This window comes from Canis lupus, chromosome 30 (assembly GCF_011100685.1).
Source record: "Canis lupus familiaris isolate Mischka breed German Shepherd chromosome 30, alternate assembly UU_Cfam_GSD_1.0, whole genome shotgun sequence".
NCBI classification, from domain to species: domain Eukaryota; kingdom Metazoa; phylum Chordata; class Mammalia; order Carnivora; family Canidae; genus Canis; species Canis lupus.
In genome coordinates, this window is record NC_049251.1 from 29159978 (window position 1) to 29183068 (window position 23091).

The window sequence follows — 23091 nt, forward strand, 5'->3', positions numbered from 1 at the left end:
GATCGAGTCCCACGTCGGGCTTCCTGCGTGGAGCCTGCTTCTCCCTCTGCCTGTGTCTCTGCCTCTCTCTCTCTCTCACTCTCTCTCTCGCTCTCTGTGTCTCTCATGAATAAATAAATAAAATCTTAAAAAAAAAAAAAAAGAAAACAGAGAAGGCAAATCAGGAGCTCTCAGGGAAGAAATTATTTTCTTTCTTTCTTCCCCCTAATTACTTCCCAACCACCCACCTCTGCCCAGAATCTTTAAAAATGAGTAGGATTAAAAAAAAAAAAAATGAGTAGGATTTTAATAGATGAAGGGGAAAAGGCATCCCAAGGCAAAGAAACTGTATGAACAAACAAAAAAGTGACAAAGTAGATGGTACAGTCTAAGAATGATAGGTGGTCTGGGAATAGATGGACTATAAATTCTATCATGAGGATCAGGAAAGGGTAGAAATAGGCAAAGAATGGTTAGGGTAGCAAAAGAGACTAGAAAAGCAAGGCTCAGGACTTTTAAGAAAAGTCCTCAATGCCATCTTAAAGTTTAAAACAAAAGGTTTTAAAGTAGCATGGTGACATGATCAGATCTGTGATTCTAAATAACAATTTGTGAGGAAGCATAAACAATGAGTCAGAAAAATAAGAGACCAGGGGCCCATGGGTGGTGCAGTCGGTTAAGCCTCCAACTCTTGTGTTGGCTTCAGGTCATGATCTCAGGGTTTTGAGATCGAGCTCCACATCGGGTGCTGTGCTCAGTGCAGTCTGCTTAAGACTCTCCCTCTGGGCATCCCTGGGTGGCTCAGTGGTTCAGCGCCTGCCTTCAGCCCAGGGCATGATCCTGGAGACCCGGGCTCGAGTCCCATGTCAGGCTCCCTGCATGGAGCCTGCTTCTCCCTCTGCCTGTGTCTTTGCCTCTCTCTGTGTGTCTATCATGAATAAATAAATAAAATCTTTAAAAAAAAATAAAAAAGACTCTCCCTCTGTCCTTCCCCTCCATGCTCTCTAAAATAAATAAAAAATCTTTTTTAAAAAGAAGAAAAATAAGAGACCAGAGGCAGCAGAAATTGTTTGAACATTTAATATCCATCTTATGCAGATTATCAGACATCTAAGATGAGCAACACTTAGTTTTCACCCCAGAAGAGACTGTATTCTAGCTCCTCACACAGGGCCTTGCACAGGCAGCTCAATTTTTAAATTATTTTTTTAATTTTTAAATTATTAATCACATACTGTGATGAATTAAAAGAGGAATATGAACAAGTCAAGTCGGCACTCGAGGGGAGCCTTGAAGGACAAACAAGAGGAGACAATAAAGGATATTTCCTAGTGTATAAAAAAATACTAACTTGAATAGTGAGGTGGAAACAGGATAGAAAATGCACAGAATCTGATTTACTGCAGGTGGACCAATATGAATGAAGCACAAAGTATACAGAGAGAAATGGTGAGGAGTAAAGCCAGAAAGATCCAGTAGGGACAGAATGTGAATAACCTCAAATGCCAGGTTCTTACTCTGAGGTATGCACAACCACGCATACATGGAGATGTGTCAGGGCATAAGCTACACAAATAAGACATGCTTTTCCTAGATCCTCATTTTTCTTTGAAGATTTGGGAAAAATCTTTTTTTATAGTAAAACAAACTTATTATAGAAACTGCACAGATTTCGTTTGAAGAAAAAAAATGCAAGAGTTTAAAGAAATCCCAGGCACTTATGGATATATGCTTCTTGCAGAGTCTAGGGAGTCTCAGCAATCAGTCGGGAAGCTTTTTCTCATTTTCCCTGTGTTCTGCTAGGTGGCCCAGTTTTCACAATGCACTTCACTTTCTACAGGGTGAACCTTCCATCTCCTGTGAGTCAGGTGATACCAGGGAGGGAGGTGATTTAGCCATCCAACTGCTTCATATATAGACTTACCACTAAACTCTCTGTTTTTACTCCTTTGCATCCTCACTTTCTGAGTTTCCAGTGTCTCCAATTCTTGAGCTCAACTGGCATATTTTATGTTACAAACTGGCTTATCCTTTCAATCATCAGCTTTCTCTGGACTGCTAAGTCAGTTACCATTTAACCATCTGCTTTCCAGCTTCCAAAATTCTGTTAACATTTTTCACCTGTTCTCCTCTTCTCTCCCACTTTTTTTGGTTCCTTGTGGTTTTATGACTTAAAAGGTCAAAAAGAATTTTCAACTCATCTTTTTATCCCCAGCAACAAACATAATACCTGATTTGTAATAGGTAACAGATGCTGGCTGCAGTGAACCAAATTGATGTAACATACAGAAGGTTCTGAGAAAGTTCTAGGGTAGTAAAAAAAGAAGCCTAGTTTACAATCAGATATGGATAATCCTAAATGCAAATACAGGAGTTCTGACTTCCTTATTCAGCCTGCTGTGAACCAACAAAGGTCTTGTGCTAAAAGAAAAAGCATGATGGTGGAATATTAATATTAATCTGGCCCCAAAGTATAAAATAGAGAAGAATACCCAGAAAGATGAAAGGGGAAGCTTTGATAGCAGAACATTTAAAGAATGACATCTACCACAAACTATGTGGTTATGAGCATTACATGACTTAGAATTTGTAAACTGCAAGGTGCTAGATAAACCTAATTTTTATCTAATTCTTTTATTATTGCAGGGTATGAGCCAATGTTTCCTGGCAGAAAACAACTTAAAAAATACAATTTATAATCAAGGCATTTCAAAGAAAAAACTAATAACCTTTGGATTATATGTAAACATGAGGGATACTGAAAAGAGGAGGGTCAAAAATAATGGCTCCATTAGTGGAGAACAGAAAGAGCCAAGAGAGGAGGCACTCTTCTACTCTACCATGATGATGCCTCCTTTCAAGGTTCCATTAAACCTAAAAGTAATAGATAATTATGAAACATCTCTCAGCTTCAATTTTCATACCTATATAAAAAATATAATTGCAGAAACATAATGAATGAGACAGCCTATGTTAACACCAAATGTGATGGATGATACATCACAAAATGCTGGCTTATGTTTGCTTACTTTCTCTGGGGGCACCAAAAGAACTGAACACATGTCACCCTCTTACAAAGCAATTATCCTTATTCCTAAGAGGCAATGGAGGTGACTGGATAATTCTCTTAAGCTATGCATCACTCAAATGAATTCCTCTGCCAGAGGGCATTATTAAGACTGAACAGGCCAACACAAAATGCAGCCATGTGGAAGGCTAGACAATAACTCAGCCACTATCCTCTTGTGATATACTTACTCAAAAATTTTGCTCTGGAAGAATTACAAAAATAGAGGGTTAAAATCCTGCCCATTTAAAATGAACGACTGCTTCAACTGAAATGTATTTATTAAGTATATATATTTAAAACATATAAATAACTGAGAAAGGCAGGCAGTTTAATGGACAGCGAAATACCATCGATCAGATGCACAATCCCAAGCACTCAAAGCTTTTAGTATCTGTTGCACAAAATCCACAATGCTTCCCACGCTGACTTCCTGGCTATGAGTTCTTTTATTGTTAATGGAAATGAAACTGCATTACATAGTAGTTTCTGGAGCTTTACATCTAAACTCAGCCCTTTTGAAGCAGCAGTCCTGGATGTGATGCCGCCCATAAAACCCACTGCATCAAAACTTCCTATTTCAGTAAGTCACCTACAGAGACAACATTTACCGTAAGCTTCATCAGACACAGCATTATTTCAAAGAACCAGCAGGTCTCAGTTCTCAGAGTCACACTGATAAAGGAACATACAGCCTCAGGTTCCCAGTTTAGTTAGATCTCCAGCTGTCACATTTTCTTGCCCTAAAGTGAAAGTAGTACATTTATAAATTACTACCTAGAACTGTAAAAAGAAAATAATCCAGCCAAATGAACTTGAGGTATTTTGTTTTAAAACAAGAAACCACTTTTACATAACTCAGATAGGTTACCGTGTCTATTTAGGGCCAAGAGGACAGGCTGGCCTAATGCCTTCACTACCCAGAGAACATCTTTTTAAGCAGGCAGTATGATTAGGGGTAAGGAGATAACAAAACATCACTACAACTTTAAAGAAAAAAGCCACAAATCCTTTTAATTTTTACTACCTTAATTCTACTAGTATATTAGTATAATGTGCAGAAATATTTCCCAAATGGTTAGCAAGAATAATTTCTCCTGGTGTTAAGTTTTTTGAAGGGATTACTTATCAAATCATTAGTATATTATAAAAAAAAACCTATTACATCTTGCTTAACACTTAGAACAGTATAGAGCACTTACTATTAATATGCAAAAACATTTGTATTTATTTATATTAAACATGACTATTTTAGACCATATTAAAATGTTTTCTCAACTGCAGGACATGATCTATTCATGGAATGTGAAACAAATAAATACAGAGGATCCTGACCAACATGTCCTTTAAAGAAATATAGCCTAAAATAAAAAATAAATACACACTTAGCAAGGGTATTATTTCATGAAATGTTTGCTGCAGATATACATACATATTAAACTATGTATGTATTGGATCACAATATAATTTATTTTTTAGTGTAGGTCATAGTGAAAAAAATAAAAAATAAAAACCTTCCAGGGGTACCTGGCTGGCTCAATTGGTGGACCATGGGACTTTTTTTTTTTTTTTTTTTTTTTGACCATGGGACTCTTAATCTCAGGGTCATGAATTCAACCAAAAACAAAATACTTATGAATAAACCTAACCAAAGAGGTGAAAGACTTGTACTCTGAAAACCATAAGACACAGATGAAAGAAACTGAAGATGACACAAAGAAAAAGGAAAACATCCCATACAAATAGCATTAAAATGTCTATACTACTCAAAGCAATCTACACCTTTAATACGATCCCTATCAAAATACCAATAGCATTTTTCACGGAGCTGGAACAAACAATCCTAAAATTTGTATGGAACCACAAAAGACCCCGAATAGCCAAAGCAACCTTGAAAAAGAAAAGCAAAGCTGGAGACATCACAATTTGACTTCAAATTATATCACAAAGCTGTAGTAATCAAAACAGTAAAGTACTAACACAAAAAGAGACACACAGATCAAAGAAACAGAGACTCCAGAAATGAAATCATAACTATGTGGTCAGTTTAATCTTTGACAAAGCCAGAAAGAATATCGAATGCCAAAAACACAGTCTCTTTAACGAATGGTGTTGGGAAAATTGGACACCAACATGCAAAAGAACGAAACTGGACCACTTTCATACACCATACACAAAAAAGGACTCAAAATGGATGAAAGGCCTAAATGTGAGACTTGAAATCATAAAAATCCTAGAGGAGAATACAGGCTACAGGCAGTAACCTCTTTGACTTCAGCCATAGCAACTTCTTTCTAGATATGTCTCTAGAGGCAAGGGAAACAAAAGCAAAAATAAACTATTAGGGCTTCATCAAAGTAAAATGCTTCTGCACAGTGAAGGAAACAATCAATAAAAGTATAAGGCAGTTTATGGAATGGGAGAAGATATCCAAGTGGCATATCTGATAAAGGGTTTCCTTATAGATTTCCAAAATCTATAAGGAAATTATTTAAAAAAATAATAAAACAACAAAAAAGGAAATTATCAATCTCAACATCCAAAAAATGAATAATTCAGTGAAAAATGGGCAGAAAAAATGAACAGACATTTCTCCAAAGGAGTCATCCATATGGCCAACAGATACATGAAACGATGCTCCACATCACTCATCATCAGGGAAATACAAATCAAAACTACAATGAGATATCACTCCACACCTGTCAGAATGGCTAAAATCAACAACACAGGAAACAACAGGTGTTGCAAGAATGGAGAAAGGGGAACCCTCATGCACTATTGGTGGGAATGCAAGCTGGTGCAGACACCCTGGAAAACAGTATGAAGGTTTCTCAAAAAGTTAAAAATAGAACTACCCTACAATCCAGCAATCACATTACCAGGTATTTAACCAAAGAATACAAAAATACTAATTCAAAGAGATACATGTACCCTCATGTTTATAGCAGCATTATCAACAATAGTCAAATTATGTAAAGAGCCCAAGTGTGGACTGAGTGATGAACAGAGAAAAATGTGGTATATAGATATATATAATGGAATATTACTCGGCCATAAAAAAGAATGAACTCTTGCCATTTGTAATGACATGGATGGAACTAGAGAGTATTATTACACTAAGTGAAATAAGTCAGAAAGAGACAAATGCCATATGATTTCACTCATATGTGGAATTTAAGAAACAAAATAAAGAAGCAAAGGGAAAAGAGAGAGAGAAGAGAAATCAATAAACAGACTCTTAATTAATTACAGAGAACTGATGGTTACCAGGGGAGGAGCAGAGGGAATGGGTGAAAAAGGTGATGGAGATTAAGGAGTGCACCTGCTGTGATGAGCACCAGGTATTGAATGGAAGTGTTAATCACCACACTGTACACCTATAACTAATATCACACTGCATGTTAACTAGAATTTAAATAAAACATATAGATACATGTGAAAAAATTATTCCAAATAAAAACCTTCTGAAAAGTAGTTTCAAAAATCTCAATTTGAGTCAGTGATAGGCTTAGCTTTATTGACTTTCCTAAACTATTTTTTTTTTTTTTTTTATTCATGATAGTTACAGAGAGAGAGAGAGGCAGAGACACAGGCAGAGGGAGAAGCAGGCTCCATGCACCGGGAGCCCGATGTGGGACTCGATCCCGGGTCTCCAGGATCGCGCCCTGGGCCAAAGGCAGGCGCCAAACCGCTGCGCCACCCAGGGATCCCTCCTAAACTATTAAACACAATATTATGATCAATCTGTAAGAAAAATGCGGGGTTTCTAGTGGCTCAGTTTGGAATGACGCTCAGTAGAGTAAAAGAAGGTGTGGGAGTATCATTTATAAATGGGGTCAAAGAAAGAACCACGTACTCTGTTTCAAGAAGGTAGCCTGTGAAGTACTTACAGAGGCCTATGCTTTATTAAGCAAATGTGCAAAACTGTCCACATCAAAGTGGTAAGAAAAAAATCTGAATCACCTCAGAAAGCATGATATGCAGAAAAATATTTAAGTATTTTTTTTGTATTCTGTAAAATTTTAAAGTTATATAATGATTACCCATGTAACCTCACCCAATTTCAAAAAATAATTTTGAAGCAAATCCCAGGTATTATATTTTATTAATAAATATTTCATTATGAATCCTTAACAGATTTGGAGTAGTCTTTCAAAACAGGTAGATTACTTGCTATTTGAAGACTTCTGCAATACAAATGTGGAAAATTAAAAGACCAAATGAAGACACAGGGACAAGGAGAAGGTTATGGCACTAGTCAGAAATTTCATTCAGGAAGAAAAGTCCAGTTGGTCCTTTGAAAAGCAAAAGAATTGAGTGAAAGAAGACAACTATGAACAGAGTTCAAGGTAAAGCAATTGACTCTAGAAAAACTAAAACCATGGATTGTCAATAATTTGAACTTGGTCGTTAGGTAAAAACAGTCTGTTATTAGTATTTTTGTTGTCGTTGTCGTATCTAGGAATCTAATGTCAAATCTGAAGGCATGAAGATTTAGCTTTATCATCTATGAGTTTTATAGTCTGGATTTAGTTCTTTGATCCATTGTGTATTAATATTTGTGTATGGTATGAGGTACAGGCTCAAATTCAATCCTTTGTATCTGAGTATCCAGTTGTCTCAGCACACTATTTGTTGAAAAAATTATACTTTCCCCTTTGAATGGTCTTGGCATACTGATCAAAAAGCAATGGACCAGTTCATATCTGATTCTCAATTCTGTTCCATTAATCTATTATATCCATTCTAAATCTATTCTAATGTAACTACCACTAGCATTAGATCACTGCTGCTTTGTAGTAAGTTTTGAAATCAAAAAGTGTAAGTCATGGAAATTTGTGGGTTTCTAAAAATTTTTATTTATTTATTTGAGAGAAAGCATGAGAGAGAGCATGAGAAAGAAGAGAGACAGCACAAGCAGCAGGGAGGGATAGAGGGAGAAGCACTCTCCACCCAGCAGGGAGCCCAATGCAGTAGTTGACCTGGGATTGTCACCTGAGCCAAAGGCAGATGCTTAAACGACTGGGCCAAGCAGGTGCCCTGTTCTTGTTTATCAGTACCGTTTTGGCTCTTGTGCATACCTTGCAACTCCATATAAACTTCAGGATCAGCCTGTCAATTTCTACAAAGGCGGCAGTTTGAATTCCTTTTTTTTTTTTTTTTTTTTAAGATTTTATTTATTCATGAGACACACAGAGAGAGGCAGAGATACAGAGGGAGAAGCAGGCTCCACACAGGGAGCCCGATGTGGGACTAGATCCTGGGAATCCAGGATCACGCCCTGAGCCAAAGGCAGATGCTCAACTGCATTTAGGCCAGGGACTGTGTTGAACTAGAGATCAATCTGGGGAATATTACCATTTTAACAATATTAAGTTTGATCTTGAATATCAATGTCTTTACATGTATTTAGGTCTTCTTTCAACATTTTATAGTTTTCAGAGTATAAATTCTATACTCATTTTGTTAAATTTATTCTCTTCTGATAGTATTGTAAATAGAACTGTTTTCTTAACTTCATTTTCAGATTAAACATAAATACTTTCGTTTAATAAAATTTGGACCTCTTCTCTCATGACCCATTACTAGAAGCATATTATGTCTTATAATTAGAAAAGTATTAGGGGGTGGGGTGCCTGGGTGGCGCTTAAGTGTCTGACTCTTGATTTCAGTTCAGGTCATGATCTCAAGGTCATGAGATCCAGCCCCACATCAGGCTCATTCAACACATAGTCTGCTTGAGATTCTCTGCCTCTCCCTCTGACCTATCCCCTGATTACACTCTCTCCCCCATCCAATCAATCAATCAATCAATCAATAAAATACTTTAAAGTATTAGTATCTTTTAAACTCTAACTAGGAAACCTTTTATATAAATGAATTTTCCAGATAAGTGACACTCCTTCAATAAAAGCTAAAAGGTAAAATCTCTTACAATGAAAATGTTTCTGAAGTTTCAATCTTCATAAAAAGTATCTAGCACTCATTTTGGAAGCACATACACCAGAACTGAAATGATACATAGATTAGAATGATCCCTGTGCAAGGATGACATGCAAATCTGTGAAGTGTTCCATATTTTTTTTTTACAAATTTCCAATTATAAATAACCAAGCAATGGGGATGTAATGTGTAGAATGGTAACTACAATAAATAATGCTATACTACATATTTATAAGTTGTTCAGAAAGTAAATCTCACAAGCTCTCATCATAAGAAAAACAATTGGTAACTATGTATGATGACAGATGCTAACTGGACTATAATGACCATTCTAGGGATCCCTGGGTGGCGCAGCGGTTTGGTGCCTGCCTTTGGCCCAGGGCGCGATCCTGGAGACCCGGGATCGAATCCCACGTCGGGCTCCCGGTGCATGGAGCCTGCTTCTCCCTCTGCCTGTGTCTCTGCCTCATTCTCTCTCTCTCTCTCTCTGACAATCACAAATAAAATAAAATAAAATAATTAAAAAAAAAATGACCATTCTATAGTATATACAAAAATATCAAATTATGTTGTGCACCTGAAACTAATTTATATGCCAATTATACATCAAATAAAATTGTTTTTATGGTTGACTTATCTTAGAGAGAAAGAGAAAGAGAGCATACAAGTGGAGAAAGGGGTAGAGGGAAGGAGAGAGAGACCCCCTCAATGAGCACAGACCCCAACACAGGGCTTGATCTCACAATCCATGAGATTATGACCTGAGCCAAAATCAAGAGTCAGACACTTAACCAACTGAGCCACTCACACACCCCTAAAAAACTTTAAGAATATCCAAAGTTTTAAAAAATGACTCTAGTCAAGATGAATAATAATTATATCACATCACTCGAGTGACACCCTTAAAGGTTAATGGAGTATATAAGGCTATTCTGCCTAGACGGCTCTGCTTTGCATACTCTGTCCCCTCCCTTGCTATCTGTCCGCTAGCGATTACTTCTTGATTTATCAACACCCTCTCCCATGTTTCTTATATGGGAGACTAAGAAAAGTGTAAGTGTGTTATAAATCCATATAAAATATGAAGACAGAGGCTTTAAGGAAAAGACTTTAGTTCTAAAATACAGAAACTTGGGCAACCCAGGTGGCCCAGCGGTTTAGTGCCGCCTTCGGCCCAGGGCGTGATCCTGGAAACCCAGGATGGAGTCCCACGTTAGGCTCCCTGCATGGAGCCTGCTTCTCCCTCTGCGTCTCTCTCTCTCTCTCTCTCTCTCTCTCATGAATAAATAAATAAAATGTTTAAAAAAATAAAAAAAATAAATAAAACACAGAAACTTTTGGGTACATAGGTCCTAAGATGTCTATTTTGGCTGCTAAGACATTTAAAATTTTTTACTGTTGTTTTGGTTTATTTGCTAGTCATCAGCTTTGGTGTTCCACAGAGCCAGAACTTGTTACAAAAAATGATACCATATGCAGTTTTACTGTAGCATGGCTAAAAATTTCAGCAAATGTAGTTTACAATTCTAATTTACCTTAATGTTAACTTATACTCTATATAAATTTTTGTGAAAAAATAATCAAATATTCTGAAAATATAGATATATTAGAGTATTTGTAGAAAATTATACTTGTATCACTGATACATAAATTTCCTGCCCAAAATATATAAAACAAAATTAATTTTCTCCAATAAGCTATGAGGATGATGTTATAGTTCTGATAATTATCTTTATGAAAATGTTTATTGTATTATTTACTTATAATAATAATAAAAATCTACAAGTAATGAGAAGCCCAATTATATGGTAACAATTGTGGTAATCCACTTGATGAAAAAGAATATAGCCATTAAACTTGTAATCACGAAAATCATATTAGCAATTTAGTAAATAAAAAAGCAGAATCCCAAAGCATATCCAACTTTGTTTAATGTACGTGCATATATATGTATTTGTGAGTTAAAAAAATTATGTACATTATATATACACATGACAAAACAAAGACGTGCTTTAATTTTCTGTGATGCTACAATTCTACCACAACAAACTAACAAAAACAATACAAAGCTAGCTTCATGAGTTGCACTTTCTGGATGATCAAATCCAAACCATCTAATTATTATTTAGTTTAATGAAATCTCTGAAATAGTTTACAAAATAAAGATAAATCAAAAAGTAGCAATACAACCTCAAAAAGCCATGTTAACTTTTAGTTTCATGGCACAAACATTAGCCTAAACTACCTAGAAGAGCCCTTTAATCATAGAAACACAAAATTACTTAAAATCACAAAGCATTTATTGTTGAAGCAAAACCATCCAAACTGGAGAAACTCCCCAGTATTATTCCTTACATACCAGTACCACTAGATAAAGCTTGTTCTGTGTTGTTTTTACAATACAAAAAAAAAAAAAAAATCAGGGGGGCCGGGATGGCTCACTCAGTTGGTTAAGCATCCAACTCTTGATTTTGGCTCAACTCATGATCCTGGGGTCATGGGGTCACACCTGTGTTGGGCTCCATGCTCAGCAGAGTCTGCTTGTCCCTCTCCCTCCCCTCCATGCACGCTCTCTCAAATAAATAAAATCTTAAAAATATATATATAAAAAACTAAATACCTTCCAAGTTTTTAAGAAAAATTACAATTTTTTGTGGGAAGGGGGAATGAGATCAGAAGTTCTTATTAATTTGTGCTCTCCAGTGGGGGAAAAGATGACATGTAATGCCTTCCCAGTTTTTTTTACCATCAATAGGATAAAGTCCATGATCTACATCATGGCCCACACCTCATCAAGAAAGGACTGCTGACATCTCTAGCCTCACATCCCCCACTATACCTTATTAAAATAAAAATCTCAGGGCAGAATAAGGTACAGTGTTCATAATATCCTCCTCCACTTTGATTTTATTCTAAATTCGAAAATACATGCTTTGCAAAATTGAAAATAAATAAAAAATAATAATTAGCCAATGCTTTCCTTCCCTCCTTACCTCCCAGATAATTCCTGTAGATTAAAGTTGGGGATGGTCCACTATAAAAATTAAATAATGTTACTTAAAGAAAGGATTATTGGCTATCATTTTATACTTTATATTTCTTTTCCTAATAATAGGCAATTGTACTAAATGCCAACGACTATCATTTTTGGAATGAGATATTCTAGTGCCCTTTTTTTTTTTTCTGGATTTTTTTTTTTTTTGGATCTAGTGCCCTTTTAATTTTTTTATCATCATGTGGTATTTTCAACCACACACTTAAATGACAAGTGGTAAGTTTACAAGAACAAAAATAATCTATTTGGGATGTCCCAGATCTGGACTCTGATTTCAACTCTGTGGCAAACTAGTTTATTTTAGCTTAACCAAGTCATTTAGTCTCTAATCTCTTTCCAATGCCAAGGTTCCTTACAGGCCTAAAACTTAACTATTACTTTTGTTGTTCTGGACTTTATATACCATTAGTGATGGCAGTAATCCGCTAACTAATGCTTTGTTGATAGTTAAAACAACTACTAATCTACCTTACTATCTCATCAGCTAGCTCATATTCCTATATGTTTCTAGAATATCTCAAAAGTCTGTCAAATAAATGCTTCGCTGCATAAAAAGGTATAATGCATTGAGGTATCTGGCTTAACACGGCAGATAAAAAAGATGCATTTATCTTTATTTCTCTCCAAAACCCCACTGAAATGACCAAAAACAAAACAAAACAAAAAGACAAATAAAGGAAATGAGAAAAGAGCAGACTCAAGATGTCAACATTCAGAAGTAGTGAACAGACAAGACCTGAGAAGGCAGACCTATACCACAGAGGAAAAATCTAAATGCTAAGACTGCCTAATAAGATTGATAGAAAGCTTACAATTCTGTTGGAAACTTGAGAAGATGAGGATCCCTGGGTGGCTCAGCGGTTTAGCACTTGCCTTTGGCCCAGGGCGTGATCCTGGAGTCCCGGGATCGAGTCCCACATTGGGCTCCCTGCATGGAGCCTACTTCTCCCTCTGCCTGTGTCTCTGCCTCTCTCTCTCTTTGTGTGTCTCTCATGAATAAATAAATAAAATCTTAAAAAAAAGAATTAAGAAGTACTGATACTTGATTTGTACAGAATTTTCTTAGTTATCCACATATCTTGCATTAATTCTTGACTTTCCTTTTTTTTTTTTTTAAGATTTTATTTATTTATTCATGAGAGAGACAGGGAGAGAGAAAGGCAGAGACACAGGCAGAGGGAGAAGCAGGTTCCATGCAGGGAGCCCAATGTGGAACTTGATCCCAGGACTCCAGGATCAAGCCCTGGGCCGAAGGCAGGTGCTAAACCACTAAGCCACCCAGGGATTCCCAGTATTCTTAATTCTGAGGGAACGGAGATGGGGTTGTACATGAAAGAAAATATAATAACAGTGCTCTCAAAGCTCAGCTGTGAACAATATTTTCACAGTCATAAGACTATAAATGTAGAAAAATAGTTTAAGTATAATAAGTATATTGGGAGAATGTGGGTAGTGCTTGGGATGGTGTATACAAGAAAAATAAAAAACAATATTTAATAACACTTAGAAAAAAGGAGGTATCTAGAGGACATTGTTAAAAGAGTTGAAATGCTTTCTTGTAGAGATTAGAACTTTACAACCTATGCCATATGGTTGTTTTCATCAAAATTAGACTTTAATAATAGGGGCACCTGGCTGGCTCAGTTAGTAGAATATGCAACTCTTGATCTCAGGGTTTTGAGTTTGAGCCCCAAATTAGGTATAGAGATTACTTTAAAAATAAATTCAAATTAAAAATTAGATTATAAAAAATATAGATCTATTGCATCCTCTTGCACTAGTAACCGAACTCAGGAAAAAACTGGATTAATCTAGCATGATCTGCTCAGAGAGTCCACTTTGGCTGCCAGTAAGTTCCACTTCCTTTGATAAAAGCTTTACCTTTTTGGAAAAGTTCAGATAGTTTTCTCCTTAAGATGCATGACGACATTACGTAAATATTGATTCTGAACTCTCTTCATAATCAAATCAAAGTCATCTTTGCTTCACAGTCCTGCCCACACAATTCCAGATTGGTTTTAGAATTCCTGGAAACTTCACCATTAAATTCTCCTGATAAACTAGCCAAGATGCATAATCCTGCAAGAATCCTCTCTGTGGCACTTCTAAATTTGCCTTATTAACGTGATGCAGACTGTGTGTCAGCGAATGTAGTTGAAGTGCTTGACTCCTACCGTTTTTTGATGGATTATGCTGACAAAAAAAAAAATTCTTCCTCAAGATCTGTTAAAGCTGTTTAATCTCAACAAACTCTGAGTTAGAACCATACTCAAAAGAAATAATTAAGAAAGGCTATAATTCCAAAAGAAATTTAAACTACAATACTACTAAGAACAAGAATTTTATACTTATTTGTAGTTTTTTCAAGAAAATTAAAATGACTTATTTCTGGAATCATAATTTTATTTTATTTATTTTTTTTAAGATTTTACTTATTTATTCATGAGAGACACACAGAGAGAGAGGCACAGACACAGGCAGAGGGAGAGGCAGGCTCCATGCAGGGAGCCTGACGTGGGACTCGATCCCGGGTCTCCAGGATCGCGCCCTGGGCCGAAGGCGGTGCTAAACCGCTGAGCCACCTGGGATGCCCTGGAATCATAATTTTAAATTAAACCCCTCTACACATACTGTGGACGCAAAAGAAAGGATATAACTGTTGCACACCTGTGAAGTGTGCATCTCTAACTGAGGGAGGAAAGTATTTTGTCAGATCTACAGCTTACTTTTTTTTAATTTTTTAAATTTTTTTTAAAGATTTATCTGTTTGTTTATTTATTTGTTTATTTATTTATTTATTTATGATAGACATGGAGAGAGAGAGAGGGGCAGAGACACAGGCAAAGGGAGAAGCAGGCTTCATGCCAGGAGCCCGACGTGGGACTCGATCCCGGGACTCCAGGATCGCACCCTGGGCCAAAGGCAGGTGCCAAATCACTGAGCCACCCAGGGATCCCCTATAACTTACTTTTAAATGGTGCAAACACAGACAGACATTTGCACACTCCCACACAAATGTACACACATCTCCAAAGATATAGAGCATATGGGACAAATTGGGTGTAGAGATTAACCGCTGGTAAATCTAGGTTAATAGTATATTGTGGATAATCACCATCCTATTCTTTTGCTTTTTAGTAAAATTTTAAAAATCTTCTTCAGGGGCACCTGAGTGTCTCAGTGGTTGAGCATTTGCCTTTGGCTCAGGGCTTGATCCCGGGGTCCTGGGATCGAGTCCCACATTGGGCTCCCTGCGTGGAGCCTGCTTCTCCCTCTGCCTTTCTCTCTGTGTCTCTCATAAAAAAACAAAATCTTAAAAAAAAAAAAAAAAAAAAAAAAACACTTCTTCAAACAAGGTTGAAAAAAATTAAAACAAAAGTTTAAACAATATCTGTATTATATAAGTGCTCACTATGTATCAACACTGTATTAGGTGATTATATACATTATCTGAATTATAGCTTCAAAACAAATCTGTAAAGTAGATATTATTATTAATCTCATCTTAAAGAGGGTAAAACAAAAACAACTTGGAAAGGCAACATGACTCCAGGACTCTGACTTTTAGTCACTTGGGAAAAGAGAGTAATGACATGACTTCTAAACTTGTTTGTTCTGCCCAAAGACCCTACAAACTAACCAATGTATAGGAAAACCTTAACAATGTTGTAAAAGCATAATACATCAGTTTTTGTTTCATTAGTTGGCGTGGTTTTTGGCTGATACAAACTTAGTTCTACATGTTCAAAATGTTACGATTACTAATAAACTATGAATAAAAAAGTATAAAAAAGTAACACTTGATTTTTTAATGCCTTCACTTTCAACCAGAGAATAAATACTCTTAAATTTTATCTTAAGCTTATATTCTTTCAGATGAATGATTTTCAAAAATTTTTTAACACAACAGAGGGGCATCTGTGTAGTGCAGTTGATTGAGCATCCAACTCTTGGTTTCCACGCAGGTCATGATCTTGAGGTCATGGAATCGAGCCTCAAGTGGGACTCTATGCTGAGTGCAGAGTCTGCTTAAGACTCTTTCTTTCTCTCCCTCTGCCCCTCCTCACCCTCTTGTGTGTGTGTTTCCTCTCTCTCAAATACAATCTTAAAAAAAAAATTTTAACTCAGCAGAATGGTATCTTTTAAACAAAATCTTACTGAAAACTCAGTATATAGGTGAGAGCCTAACTCCTAACTCTTCCTTTCCTATCCTAAGAAATAAGGACTCTTAAGACCTAGTGGGATACAAAATGGAACCAAGGGTTTTAGAAAATACGCATCTGTAAACTGTTAATGATCACAACTGCCAAACATAGAACTGACTGGTAAAAGCTGAAGTTACAAATTCCAGTTTAAATTCATTAGTGATAGGTCATTCAGGTAAGGAAAGAACAATATGCAGAGATTTTGTCATGTACACCTTATTTTAGTCACAGAAATAAGTATCTTATTTTAGAAGCCAAGGAGGAGGGTGTCAAAGGACAAGCTGCTACCCTTGGCCAATTTACCTTCGTCAAAAACATCCTCCTGTGTTAATGTACTTTTACATATTTCGTCAGATACAAAAGATGAGAAAAAGCAAAAAAAATGAATTCTTCGTGCCTCCATTTCCTTATTTGCAAGTAAAAAGATTCTCTAACAATGTCCTATTTCATAAGGATAATATGAAGATTATTTTTTTTATTTATGAAGATTATTAAAATTATATGCAAGACTGTCTAGTCTAAGGGATCTCCCATTAACATAGGTACATACCTATTAGGATGTGAAAGAAATATTATATATTTATTCTTCCAACTAAGAAGAAAAACAAGCCATTATTTTTAGACTATAATAAATGTAGACAATATTTTCTTAACTCTGGAGGAATAGAATCATTTATATCTTTTTTTTTTTAAGATTTTATTTATTTATTTATTCATGACAGACAGAGAGAAAGAGAGGGGGCAGAGACACAAGCAAAGGGAGAAGCAGGCTCCATGCAGGGAGCCTGACGTAGGACTTGATCCTGGGTCTTCAGGATCCGGCCCAGGGTTGAAGGTGGTGCTAAACCACTGAGCCACCTGGGCTGCCCAAATCATTCACATCTTGATGTTTACATGGTCTTTCTAGGCCTGATTCAGCAGAATACTCAAAATTTTAAAAAACTCCTCAAAATAGCCCCCATGTTTCTCAATTAATAAAAAAGGCAATCTGCACATCTCTTTCCACTCTATCATGTCTTTCTACCTTTTATTCACAATCATCCTTCATCAATCTTCCTTTCTCAAATCCTCAAAAATCCCTTATCTACTGAGGCAATATACACAGGGAAGACTCCACAGAAATAATCTTCCCACTGAGAAACAGGCAAAGACCACAAAGAAGCAACTCTTAAAAGAAGAAATATAAATCAATGTATAAAGACATTTTATGTGAACTTATACACATTTAATGAGACACCATTTCCCCCGTATCAGACTGGCATAGATCAAAAGATTCTAAATAATGCTCAAGGCTTTTGAAAGGGTAGGGAAAGAACCACCTATGCAAACACAGGCAGAAAGTAAAGAGAAATCATCTTTCTAGGGGGCTAACTTACAATATGCAACAAAATCACAGATATGTATATCCTTTGACTCAGAGTGTATATTTTCAGGATTTATCCTAAGAAAATAATCACCCAAGTTTGTACTACACGGATGTATTATAAGCATCTATAAGGATGCTCAATATAGTATTATTTAGAATATGAAAAAACAATTTATATACATATATAAATTGGCTAAATAAATTACAGAATAACTACAGACATTAAAACTGAATGATCTAGGAATGCCTGGATGGCTCAGTCAGTTAAGCATCTGACTCTTGATCTCAGCTCAGTCATGATCTCCAAGTCGAGAAATGGAACCAATATAGGGCTTTCACACTAAGTATGGAACCTGCTTAAGATTCCTTCTCTGTCTCTACTCCCCTATCTCACGCATGTGCACACTCTCAATCTCTTAAAAAAAAAAAAAAAATTACCTATATTTAAAGTAAAATGAGAAGTCTGTGCTATAATAAGTGATAAAAGTAGGTTTATAGTACAATTTGATTACATTTCCAAATATGTCCTGATATACATTCTAGAAAATTAATCACATAAAAATAGTGGTTATCTTTGGAGAAACTTTTTTTTTTTAAGATTTTATTTTTAAATAATCTCTAAAAAATAAATAAATAAATAAATAAATAAATAAATAAATAAATAAATAAATAATCTCTAAACCTAACATGGGGCTCGAACTCACAACCTCAAGATCAAGAATCGCATGTTCTGCTGACTGAGCCAGCCAGGCGCCCCTGAAGAAACTTCTAAAGTAAAATTTAAAAGACTCTTCTGACTTTTTAACCTCTTTCCTCTTCAAGCTTTTCCTCTTCCAGCATCCCTTAAATGCATCTTTCTCCCACTCATACAAACTCCGTAAAGTATCATCTTGTCCTCTGGGACTGCGTGTCCACAAACACCTACACGATGATGATTTCCTAATTCCTATCCGAAGCCTAAACTTTTCTTAGTCTCAGACTCACATTTTTGTTTATGTGCTACACACCCCTCGAATTCAATATATTCACCTGTCTACCTGCCCTCCTATCACCTACTTTAGTCCTATATTTCCTATTTCCATTAAAAGTTTCCTCATTCACTTGGTCTCTCTAAGCTGGCAAACTCATTTCATCTTTGAAAGCTTCCCCTCAAATACCTGGTGGTTCAAATCCTGCCTACAATCTACTTCTGAAATTTCTAATTCATCCCTTCCTCTTCATCTCACTGCCATTTTCAGAGCTAAGAGCTAAGGCAGGCCTACCCATTTCTGATTTAGAGTACAAAGCCAAACAAACATTTCTTAAGTATCCATTAACATTTCTAAAGTACACATTATATGCCATACCCAGTAAAAGGAGCCGAGAATATAAAGATTAATGAAGCAAAGTACTACCAATCAAGCTAATCTTGAGGCAGAGAGATGGAGGAAGATAATACAATGTGACAAATTCTACAATTAGAGCAAAATCCACAAGAATGTCAATTTCTTTCCTATCTGATCTAATCTTACAACTATCTGAATTATCTTTCTATCTAGAATACAAACCAGATCATGTCACTCTGTTGTAAAACCCTTGATGATTCTATTCCACTGCCTATAGGATGAAGTGCAAATGCTTTAATACCATCCAGACACTTCACAATCTGGTCCTAACCTACTTAATAGGCTCATCTATTACTTTTCTTTTACTTCACGTCTGTTAATGCAGTCATGTGTAACTAGCAGCTACTCCGATAATGTTTTGCGCTACTACTGCTGGAGAGCCCTTTTTCCTTGGGCCAACCAGTGGAAGTCCTGTCCTACTCTCAAATAATACTTCCTTCTTGAAACCTTCATTAACCTCTGCCAATACAGTTTTTATATAATCTAATACCTACCAATTCATATTATAATTTGTTTTCTTCTGTCACTACACTGTGAGATTGAGATTTTTTGTTTTTTTTTTTTTTTGAGATTGAGATTCTTAAGGACAGAAACTACATCATGGTTATTCTATCTTTCCCAAAGTTTAGTAAGATAGTAATTACTGAAGAAATATCTGTTAAATGGATGATGGGGTAGAAACAGGTTTGTAGAGACTAAAATGTACTAATCATTGTGTTATTTTCTTTGTTCCTCTATCTGGAATCCAGAGCTCTACCTAAATCCAGTGGTACTAAGGCCACTACCTCCCACCACCCTCAGATGCCAGGAGCCTGAAGGAGGCCATGGGTTTTTCATTCTTCCTAATTCATCTGGCCATCTATCCATCCATCGCACAGAATAACAACAGTAAATAACACATAGAATCCCCACCCTCCATTGGGGTTATATTCAAGTAAGCAGGGATAATTAACAGGTAAACAAATACAAATAAATCATTTCAGGTGGTGATCAATGTGATGAAAAAAATAAATGTTTGATGAGATAGAATACAGCTAGGGGAGAAATGTGCCATTTTAAATGGAGGTGGGGGAGAAATTACCGAAGGTTTCTCTGAGAAGGTAACAAAGGGTAAAGCCTGAAGGATGAGAAGCAACCACTTAAGCAAACTTTGGAAGAATTCTATAGTAGAAGGAACTTGAAGTGTAAAAGTTCTGAAGTAGAAATGCAATTGGCTGTTTGAGGGTCCATAAAAGAATGTGGCTAAAGAAATGAATTTGCAGAAGAAAGTATCGCCTTATAGGTGGTAGCCTTGGTGAAGCCCCCCATCTGCACCTGCTTTGAGTTTGGAATTTCCTAATTTACATCTTCTGTTGTCCACATAATCTCCTACTTATTGATATCACAGCTAAAGAGCAGTGGAATGGACTATATAGCATGCCCTATGTTAGGAAGATGTCAAATGATTGTGGAAGTACCTTTCTGGTTTCTGTTGCTAAGAAGTATTCCTAATGTCATGACAATATGGTCCTAGGGCTAACGAAAACCTGATAAGCACACAAGACTAAAACCACTTCAGAAGAAAGACAAGTCTTTCTACTGACCACAAGGCAAGCCAAAATGAAAACTACCAAATTATCCTAAATTCATATGAGGAAATAAAATACAACACTCTACTACTCTGAAATACATATGGGCTACAAATTTATCCTTTTAACTCAATAAGTTTTTCTATTCCTACGTAAACTTAAAGATCATATAATATGAAGCCAGACTTAAGTAATTAAGACATTTCCAGTTTTCACTTAAGTTTTTTCTCACCATTAGAGAAATCAAGCACTTTTATGATGTTCTGAGAAAGCAAGAATTTATATGCATCAAACTGCCTCTCAGTAGTAATTCTGTGGATGTTTATGTCATAATCTATTTAATTCAAGTTACTACTGTGATGTTAGAGCAAAGTCAATCCATTACATAAATGAATATTCACAAAACTAGCTGCTAAAACAACTCAGTAGTTGCTAGGAACTCAAGCAGTGTGAAATTACACATCTTTTCTCCTATTCTCAGTAGCATCTGCTAGATTTGCTAACTCGAATATCACTAAATATAAAAAGCCTTCCATTACACTAGCCAGGTCTTAAAATTCCAGGCTGCTGGCCTTCTACCAGCAAAAATAAATTCATACTCAGCATCCTTAAATTCAATTGTGCACCCAATGATCTCTCACCAGTGTAGTGATGCTTCCCTGAATATCTCTACCGGGGATCGGAGACAACATTTTTTCCTTCTTTTTTTTGCAGATCAGAAGTAGCAGAAGTGACAAACAATAATCATCTTACCTCACACGCTCCTATTTCCCCAGGGGCCAGAGTCTCTTACAACGGGTCTTCATAATAACCCATACCCATAACAGCTATGGAGAAAGGGCAAACACTTTCTCAGTGTTTGAGAGCCTAAAAGGGAACCTCTTTACATTCTCCATGGGGCTGTCCAACTTCATATACTTGTAAGATCTTTCATTTTCTCTTCCCAATTCACCCAGGGAAGAGCATTAAAAAAATTTATAAATACCTATTGTATCTTCTTCCCCATTTCACATCTTCAAACTGGTTGGTTTTGTAATTTTCATCATCATAGTCATAGATTCATACTTGAAATTTAAAAATCCATTTCCTTGGTTGGGAAATAAAATTGCATAATTTCTCCCTGGAGTTCTAGCTCAATCCTGATGTTGGTATTTCCAGGAAGAAATGCAAACATATTATCAGCTGGAAAGCCTCTCTAAACAGGATATATATCCTTACAGACTAAATCTAGGCATTATTCCGTAAGGATTTACCCCCTATCAGGGGTAGAGTGTAAGGCCTTACTCCCTTCTCAGAGTATGGTTCAAGGACTAACAACACCTAGGTCACCTAAAGTTTGTTAAAAAGATTTTAAGGCTGTACCTTTTAGACCAATTATATCAAAATTTTCATTTTATTGATATCTGTATGCAGATCTCTCTACATCATAAAATCTCAGAATTGGTGGTAAATTTACAAGCCTATCACACACAGAGGTGAACCCAGGATACAATTATAACTGATAATCACTTTAGTCTCCTTCACAAATTCTTTAGTTTTTATAATGACAGGCCCTACTTAAAATAATTTCTCATGAAATTATAACTGCTTGTCTTAAAACACACCAAAGCTAATTATAGCTGATGGTGGTGGTGGTGGTGGTGGTGGTGGTGGTGGTGGTAGTGGTGGTGGAGGAAGCTGCTGATATAATCAAGTTCTTACCTAATCTGAGCTCTCCGAAGTTCCCACACCCTATCTTCTTGCCAACCCTGAAGTTGGGTCCCACCATAAGAACCCCAGAGGATGTTGAGGAGCCAGATGGTCGGGAACAGTGTGTACTCCTTTGTGCCATAGGTTTAGTTGTCCGTTGTCTTTCATCCTTCTCCCTACTAGGATGGTCCATGATCCTACACGACAGCGTCTCTGCACGAGTAGCCTCAGTCTGTATACCTCTCTTCAATACAAAAGTATGTCCAAATAAACCGTAGTCAGAGAAAAGTAAGGAGATCTTTTGGCACCATATTTATGTTTCTAATGTATCTCCACGAGATGAAAAATCATTGATTTGTTCTTGTAGGACATGTAGTCTGTGGATCTCAAGCACAGGAGGATATTTTGTAACCTAGGTAAAAATCAAGAAAACATAGAGTTAAAAATTAAATTTTAAAACAAATTCAGAAAGTTACCACTAATTAGAATGGATCCTATCCAAAAATGAACAAAGTGGATAGTTTCCTGAAATGGGTTTTGGTTTTATATTCTCCAACAGTTTAACCATCTGGGCTAGTTATTCATCTGGTAACATAAGCTCAGTAAGCGCCAGACCATGGCAGCTAAGGGAACACACAAGCCTTTAATATAAAATGCTGTCCTTGGGGCACCTGGGTGGCTCAGTCAGTTAAGCAACCGACTGCTGATTTTAGGGTCATGAGTTCAAGCCCTATATTGGCCTCCACGTTGGGCAGGGAGCCTATTTACATACATATATACATAAATAAATTCTGTTTTCTAGTACTGTACATATGACCCACAAGAAAGCTATTT

At 36.3% G+C, this 23091-nt stretch overlaps 1 protein-coding gene and 1 non-coding gene across 38 annotated transcripts in view; one reads left to right on the forward strand and one right to left on the reverse strand.

Moving 5' to 3' along the window:
* CSNK1G1 (casein kinase 1 gamma 1) overlaps positions 1-23091 on the reverse strand; it is a 170033-nt gene that overhangs the window by 86196 nt on the left and 60746 nt on the right. For 35 of the 37 annotated variants that reach the window (XR_005381769.1, XR_005381770.1, XM_038580664.1 and 32 more), the window contains one exon: positions 22270-22669. Coding sequence is in view for 33 of the 37 variants with exons in the window: in XM_038580664.1 (XP_038436592.1) it covers positions 22270-22450 (181 nt within the window). In the remaining 4 variants the exon portion in view is untranslated. Of the gene's footprint in view, positions 1-3657; positions 3790-22269; positions 22670-23091 lie in introns of those variants that run through there. The other 2 variants (XM_038580687.1, XM_038580694.1) reach the window with 2 other exon arrangements.
* Positions 9026-9129, forward strand: LOC119866981. The gene has a single exon (XR_005381929.1). It is a non-coding gene; the product is annotated as a U6 spliceosomal RNA (small nuclear RNA).